General features: G+C 35.3%; 1 protein-coding gene across 1 annotated transcript; it reads left to right on the forward strand.

Moving 5' to 3' along the window:
- Positions 3,784–6,109, forward strand: LOC109352873. The gene is made up of 5 exons (XM_019595055.1): positions 3,784–3,919; positions 4,567–4,585; positions 4,662–4,769; positions 4,877–4,982; positions 5,352–6,109. The coding sequence occupies exons 1-5, from the start codon at positions 3,784–3,786 to the stop codon at positions 6,093–6,095; spliced, it is 1,113 nt and encodes a 370-aa protein (XP_019450600.1). The 3' UTR covers positions 6,096–6,109.

The following is an 8,188-nucleotide window of genomic DNA, read 5'->3' on the forward strand; positions in this document are numbered from 1 at the left end:
AGTCTACTTGGTATTGATCTTTGTCTTTGTGATCTTGATACTTCATTGCCTTCTGCTACTGATTCTGTGATTTCACTTGTATCTTCATCAATTCTGGTTACAGATTCAATCTCAGGAACCAATTTCTTTAGACTTGTTTGCATTTGTCTCCAATTCCATTTCTCATCCTCAAGCACTAACACATCCCTGCTGATCACAACTCTATCATTAATAGGGTCTAGAAGTTTATAGGCATCATTTGAGTGATACCCTGTTAAGATCATTGCTTCACTTTTGTCTTGCAATTTGGTTCTTCTCTGATCTGGTATATGATTGTAGACCAATGAGCCAAACACTTTGAGATGACTTACTGTTGGTTTTCTTCCAGACCAGGCTTCAATAGGCACCATTCCTTCAAGTCTCTTTGTAGGACATCTATTCAAGATATACACTGATGTTGCCACTGCCTCAGCCCATAGCTTTTGAGGTAGATCTTTTGCTTTAATCAGACTTCTGGCCATGTTCATGATTGTTCTATTTCTCCTTTCTGCAAGTCCATTGAGTTGTGGTGTGTATGGTGGAGTGATTTCATGCTTGATTCCATGATCTCTGCAGTATACTTCAAAATCATTTGAAGTAAATTCACCTCCTCCATCTGTTTTCAAGATCTTCAAGTGTTTTCCACTTTCCTTTTCTGCAACAGCTTTGAAGTTCTTGAATGAGACAAATGCTTCACCTTTTGCTTTCAATACATCCACCCAAGTCATCCTACTATATTCATCTACAAAAATGATAAAGTACTTGTTGCCTGAAAGTGAAGGAGTTTCAAAAGGGCCACATACATCAGAGTGAACTACTTCCAAGACTGTTTTAGAATTCATTATTCTTTCAGTCTTGAAAGAGTTCCTTGTTTGCTTTCCAATCAAACATACCTCACATATTTTCTCTGGTAGTGTTGTTATTGGAAAACCAGAAACCATTTGTTTAGTCCCTAGTTGATGCAAGCTTTTGAAGTTCAGATACCCCAACCTTGAGTGCCAAAGCTAACTCCTGGTCTCAACTGAACTCATGCATTGAACTTCTACAGCATTGAAGCTTACTTGAAATGTTCTATTCTCGGAAGCTTTGGTTCTCAAGATTAGCTTCCCATCAGAATCAAACAATTCAAGTTGGCTATTCTTCATGAGAACAGAGAATCATTTCTCAATCAGTTGACCTATGCTCAGCAGATTGTACTTCATCTTTGGCACATAAAGAACATTTGATACTATTGCTTTTGATCCATTCTCCCTCATGATCATAACACTGCCTGCTCCTTCTGCTGATAGAGAACTATCATATGCAAATTTGACTCTACTTCTCTTTGTTGAATCAAAGTCTTTAAACCACTCTTTATGATTTGTCATGTGGTTTGAACATCCTGAATCCAAGTACCAAAATTTAGAAAGTGATTTTGTTGCAGCATCAGTAATCATTAGATTCAAAGGTTTTGAATCTGAGTCTTCTTGAGTTGTGAGTGCCTCCTCCAATGAGATAACACACAACTAGGAGGCAACCCCAAAGGTAAACACATAATCAACAACTATAGAAAAATAGGAGAACAATACTAACAATTAGCAAAATAGAAAAAAAAGGTGGCAACCTAAAGTAAACAAATAACAAAGAAAAGTGAGCTCATCTTCCTTACTTGGAACCATCTCCAATCATATTGCAATATCATTAGGTTCATTCCTGACCTAATTCACTATGCTTTATTTACTTTGCTGAAACTCATTGCTATATTTGATGAGTGTGAAATTATGCTATATTTGCATTGTATTTAACTTGCATTTTAGGACATAATCAGGACTTTATGATTGTTTTTAGCTTTTATTTCTATTTGTTCGAGTTGAGAGGATGTTTTTGATTATGTTGTACAGTTTGGATAAAATGAAGTCAACAAGAGTAGAGATTGGGTGAAAGAAGATGAAATTAGGTGTTGAGGCTATGCGATGACCAATTGAAGGGCGAAAAAAAGTTGTGAATGTTATATTATATTCCCATTTTTTAGATTTGTTTTGTTGGGCTTAGTCCAATATTTTGTAATAATTAAGATAAATGTGGGTTCTCCGTCAAGGATGAAACACTTTATCCTTTTACATTACAATTCTCTAATTTAGAATTTGGGATTCTCTTCTACACCATAAGTGAGTTATTTTCTTTGTTTCTAGGATTGGGGCTATGCCATTTTATATTCAATAAACATTTGTTCTTACTTTTATTTTATTGAGTTTTGTGATTTGAATTATTAAACTGAATTTTATTCGTGTGTATTGTCTGAACAACAAATTACACCTCTTAGATACACTGGGGAAGGACCGAGAGGTGAGCTCAACTATTTGACCATTCAGTTATTCAAACTAGAATCCTAAGTCACAAGAGTAGTCTTAGGATTCTCGGAGGTTTGTGGAATTCACCTTGGATTGCTACAAAGCGATTGGGAATAAAGATCCAAGTAATGATTCAATTGATAATCGTACCACGAGAGTAAGTGCAACTTTAATTGAGTACACATGTCGAAGCTCGAGAGAGGATGACACATATCAAAGAACAATTCCCCCTCACAACTTAAAGTTCATGAAAAGGAGCAAAACAAGGATTTACGAGTGTAAAAGTGATAACCCTTATTCTAAGAACTCTTCCTAAATTAGATTTCAATCTCTTTTTACTATTTTCATAATTATTCTTGTTAATTGTTCAGTTGTTCTAAATTTACTTTTAATTTCTATTTGAGTTAATCATAAATTAATTGTTATAATTAAAAGAATTTTCCAGTTTTCGTGGGATCGATATTTTATTACTTGATAACATAATCGTGCACTTACGATTTTCCCTAACAATATTTTCATTTTTTTTCATATATTGCAACCTATTTCATATGGTGTAACATTCATTTTCTCATTCTATGTACTCATTAACTCTATGGTATGAATCCTAATTTAAGCCATAGGAAGGTTGAGGTCTTAATTAAATTTTAACAATGGTGTCATATATAGGAGAGATCATCCATGTTAAGAACGTCACCATTAAGGTATGTTACCATTAAGGCTCCATGCCTTGAGTACAACAACTCCATTCATAATTCTTATTTGAATCTTTCATATTATTTTATAATTTATTATACATTTCCATAAACTAACAATAATGTCATTTTTTCTTATTATTTTTATTTGAGTTGCATAAACTATCCCATAATCCACCCCACACGATTTCTCTTGAACTTCCAACTATTTTTAGTATTAATTTAAACAAATATACTCTAAATCTATTCAATAAACGTGGAGATATTGTTATAAAATTAAAGCACCAAATATGAGTATATCAGTACTATTTTACTATAGACTCCTCATACTAACCAGAGTTCCCCTTTTGTCCAAAGTAAAAAAAATCGAGACCCTCGTCTATGTAGACTTCTTCCTAAGAATGTAATAGTGCTTAGCAAGATTAATATTTTATTGTTACCAAAACAATATAATTAGTTAATTTGTAATCAAATATCATATATCATTATTACATTACCTTAATTATACACACGCGAAATAAAACAAAATTAATAGCCGGCTATAGTTCGATATGACACTAATTCATTCATTCTTTTGTCCTTTTGAACACTACGAATTCCCCAAAACAAGAAGTAGAATCTATGAAAGTAGCCTTATATGGTGGGGTATTAGGGAATTTAAAAAGAGATGAATTAAGAGAACCAATATATATAAGCATATATAAGAGAGGATAGGTAGGGTAGGTGGTGATGAAATATGCAACATGAAAGGGCTCATGAATGGAGAGAGAGATGAGGAACTCTCTCTTTTCAAGGAATTGAGGAAGCGCCAGAATGAGCGTGTCTCCACTTTCCTGCAATATGCTTCTGAAGATTATGAGTATAACTCAAATGGTTGTGGTGAGTAGTACTCTCTCCATCATATATAATTGTTTTCTATATATCTTTTGGTACTACTAATGTTATCTTTTCATTTTTGGGTAAGGAAATAATCAATTTCATAGCTCGTGCATCTTCGAACAATTATTAATCCCAAAAATCAAACTCTCAACATTAGAGATCTAACAGAACCTTACACTAATTGTTCGAAGCCATGTTGGTTCTTCACAAATATTATAAACTTTTGCTACTGTCTATATTCTTCCTCACTCTCACACTTTTTATTGGGTTTCCTCATTTTTAATCCTCTATTTCTTACATGAAAAGGAAATAAAAATAAGGGGGAAAATAAGTGTTTGAGCACTACAATATATTTCCATTTAAGTATGTCTATATATGGTATGAGAGAAGATTTATTTACTTCAAGAACAATTTTAAAAAACTGATTCGATTTCCCTTGATTTGATAGCTAAAATATTTAAACTTACTCTTACGAGTAAGTAATGGATCATCTCTTGTATAATATTTATATTATTTCTTTTTTATATATGTCATAAGTAATAAATAAGTAGTCCAATTGTAGATATTTCAGTATGACACATGATAGCATTATCTTTTATGGGGATACTTGTGAATTGTGATTAAAAAAATAGTTTATTTTGATATAGATGCCCATGATTACTTTTGGTATCTGTCTTTTGGGTATTAAGTATTAACTTATACAACATGTGTCTCCTAATTCCTGAAGTTGTTAGTGCTAAAGGAAGAAAAACAATATTGCAGGAAGTTTTCCATTCTATAAAATTCCATCAGGGAGGGAAGAAGACGTACTTGAATTTATGGTGGAAACAAACAAAAATGATTATGATTGGTAAGTGTTCATGTACACAAAATACCTAGGTGCCAACCATAGTTTGATATTAACAAATTAATGAAAAATAATAACATACATACTAACTACATGTGCAAATTAAAAAGGTTGAAAACACCACCAGCAACTCCACTATTTCCATCCCTAGAAATGGAACCATGCACTCAACTTGTCATTCAAAAAGAGATAACAATATCTCAGCCTACCTCCAGAGTAAGTAATTCGACTCTTATTTATTGATTCCCAAATAATCATATGTGCATAAATTATGCACTACCATATATAATTTTTGTTCAAAAGCACCACCCAGATTTTGTAAGCTATTAAGTTGCTAACTAACCTACTGGGCAAAAGTTTAAATCTAATAAACAACTTTTTCTATTGGAGAGTAAAACTGTATATATTTAGCTTTGGCTATACTACTAGCTGTGAGAATCATGCACAACTAGATATTAGACTCGTCCATTTATACTCTCTTTTTTCTGGATTTTATGATAAAGAATATTCATTAAAGACTACTTCAGTTTACATGTTGATATGAAATCAGAACTAATAATATAAAACTTGGTTTTGAACATTCAGTTTGTAGACACTGATTCAGAGGCGTCAAAAGCAAGTGATGGAAAATCGCATCATACCAACTCATATTCTAAAGCAAAACTTCCTATGAGATCAATAACTCCAAGTCACTATAGACAAAGACCAAGCATCATCAAAAACACAAATGAACAACAACAACAACTAGTAACCCCGCTTGCTATCATCACCAAGAATAGCAATAATACCAAAACACAACATGTTGCAGCCAGTAACACAAAATCTACTACCCCAAAGCAAAGCAAAAATAACAATTTCCTTGCTTTGAATATTAAGAAAAGGATGGAAGGAAATGAGCCTCTTAGGAAGCATAAAGCTAGAGGCATTTCAACATCAGTGAAGTCAAGGGTTGAAGAGCTCTCTAATATTGTACAACTCTCCAATGTGGCACCACCGAATCTAAGAACAGATCAAAGGCCAAGTTCCACTGCGAGAGGAAGAAGCACAACTAGAGCATCTACAGTTGTAGAGGTTCAAAAACCTGATCCTATTCCAAAATCATGTAGACCATCAAGGTCATCATCGCCTAATGTGTCTAATGGTGGAGGTTGGAACCAGTTGGATAGAAATAAAAATTTGAAGTCACAGAAAGAGAGGTTCACTCTAGCAGGAGGTACTAATAATGAAAATAGAGGACATTTTATGGGGAGTAAAATGGTAGAGAAAGTGGTAAATGCTAGAAAACATGGTGTCAATCAAGTTGAGAGAAACAAATCCAAAGCCACTTAAATATAGGGTATGATTCTTCCCTCCCTCTTTTTATTTTGTTAAGTTCACTCCGTGCGGAAAATATATTGGACTTCATGCATTTTTCATTTCATACGTTTTTGTTGGGTGTCAAATTCATCCTCAACTCTTTTTAGCATTTTAAGTCCTCAAATATTTGTTTTGTTATCCAATATTAGTCCCTTCACCGATTATCTAACTATGAACACCAGCAGAAGGTGTAACGTGCCTATACTAATTTATTTGTCACGTCGTCTCATAAGCCAAAGGACAAACTTCACATGTGAATAAAAATTTAATGGCAAAAGTACAATTTAACCGATGAATTATATATGCAAATTTTATAAAAATGATAAAGTTGGGCTGTGTGGGCCCAAAGACTAGACGGGAGAATTACGGCACACATGAAAAACTTAGACAAGAACAACAGTACCCCAGCAATGGCCAGATCGAGATTCTTTTTGTTGATTTGTAATGGCCAGACTGGGATGTTTATTTTTCATGAAACAGCATTGTATTGCATATTAAACTAAATTCTCAACTCAAATTTGCACATACTATTGTTTATGGAAAAAATGTCGATGGATGTATTACGGTTCTTGATATTTTATGCTACCATGTACGAAATCAAATAAATTTATACCACGCTCTCCTGTTCGGTCACAGGAGGATGAGCTGGGCTGGGGCCTGACTCAGGGTCTTCGACTGCAGACAGATAGGTCCTGAATTGGAGGTCGCCATGCTGAAGTGACTGGTATGATGGTTTCTCGAGGGAGTTCGCCTATGTTGAGTGAGGGTTTGGGTCGCCTAAGGAATATATGGAGTCACCGGGGAGGTACCTGAAAGGTGCTCCGACGATCAAGTCAATAAATGACAATGGGAAAATCAACAGTTCATGGTAAAAGAGTATATAATACTTAGGAGAGTAGGGTGACCAACACCTAAGTGTGTATGTGCTCTGTCCGAAGCTATGTGTCATTAGTGAGTCGTGAATGATGGATCATTTTAAGTGAGGGGATGAACCCCTATTTATAGTGGATGTAGATAGAGGGTTCCTTGTTGGATGTTGTTGGCGTGACCAACCCACTAAGTATGTCATCATGTCTTTATAGAGAAGGGGGTTGTTTTATTCGTGTTGGGCAGCTTGGTGGGGCCGTACTCTGTACATAGTTGACTTATAATCTGTAGTAGGTTGTGATAGTCATAGTCAAGGCATGTGCTTGCCATAGAGCAGATGTTTAGGTGAGAGTTGTAGGTGATGTGTAGCAGGCATTGACAGCGCTTCAGGTGGGTGATAGAGGCGTGACCCTTGTACCGACTTAAGGTGGCATCTGGGTGACGATGCGGTTTCTCCGATGAGCCTAGCTGGTCAATTGGTATGGTGTATCCTGGAGACTTAAGGCTTCATTGAGTGCTTGAGCTCGACCAACTTCAAGTAGTCCAGCTCAGTCAACAGAATGTCGTTTGATTGGGATAGAATAGTTGCCCTACTCTATTAGTGAGCTCGGGAGTCAGGCGTGCAAGTAGACTTAAATATTTTTCACTTTGAGTTCATCAATATTATGGGCGAGCATATTAACTTGGCATGATATGATGATACAACACTTGTGTGTTGTGTAACGCCCCGAAAAAATACTTCTCAAAAACATTGCGGAAAAATGGGTAGTTTTTTTTGAATAAAGAGATTGTATAAAATTGTTTCCTTTTTAAAACCTTCCTTTTCCGGGACATCACTTTAAGTAACTCAAATGCAGAAAATCAACTTATCGTTATCGAATGATAACTTAACCTGATTCACAATTTCCTGAATAACACAATGCATATAAACGGTTAAGTCATCTTTAGTTCATACAAACTAAATCAACAAAGGCGGAAACTACATCGCCACTAACATATACAAAATCCAAAAAGAAACACAGCCCCATCAAAACAAAAAGGGGACATCGACTGGCCCACAAGCTGACTCAAAAGATGCCAGGAATGCTGGACCCCTCACTCGGGTCCTTCTCCTCTTCCGAGTCAGACACGAGGTTGATCACCTCCACCGAGCTCTCTATGTTTACGAGCTCAACGACCTCGTCCTCCTCCTCCTCTTC

The sequence above is a fragment of the Lupinus angustifolius genome, chromosome LG07 (assembly GCF_001865875.1).
Source record: "Lupinus angustifolius cultivar Tanjil chromosome LG07, LupAngTanjil_v1.0, whole genome shotgun sequence".
Classification (NCBI taxonomy): domain Eukaryota; kingdom Viridiplantae; phylum Streptophyta; class Magnoliopsida; order Fabales; family Fabaceae; genus Lupinus; species Lupinus angustifolius.

Bases quoted from the DNA above. Each gene is read 5' to 3' on its own strand.
- LOC109352873 (XM_019595055.1), top strand. From the start codon at position 3,784: ATGAAAGGGCTCATGAATGGAGAGAGAGATGAGGAACTCTCTCTTTTC. The intron at 4,770-4,876 runs GTAAGTGTTCAT...CAAATTAAAAAG, and splicing joins AACAAAAATGATTATGATTG to GTTGAAAACACCACCAGCAA. The intron at 4,983-5,351 runs GTAAGTAATTCG...TTGAACATTCAG, and splicing joins TATCTCAGCCTACCTCCAGA to TTTGTAGACACTGATTCAGA.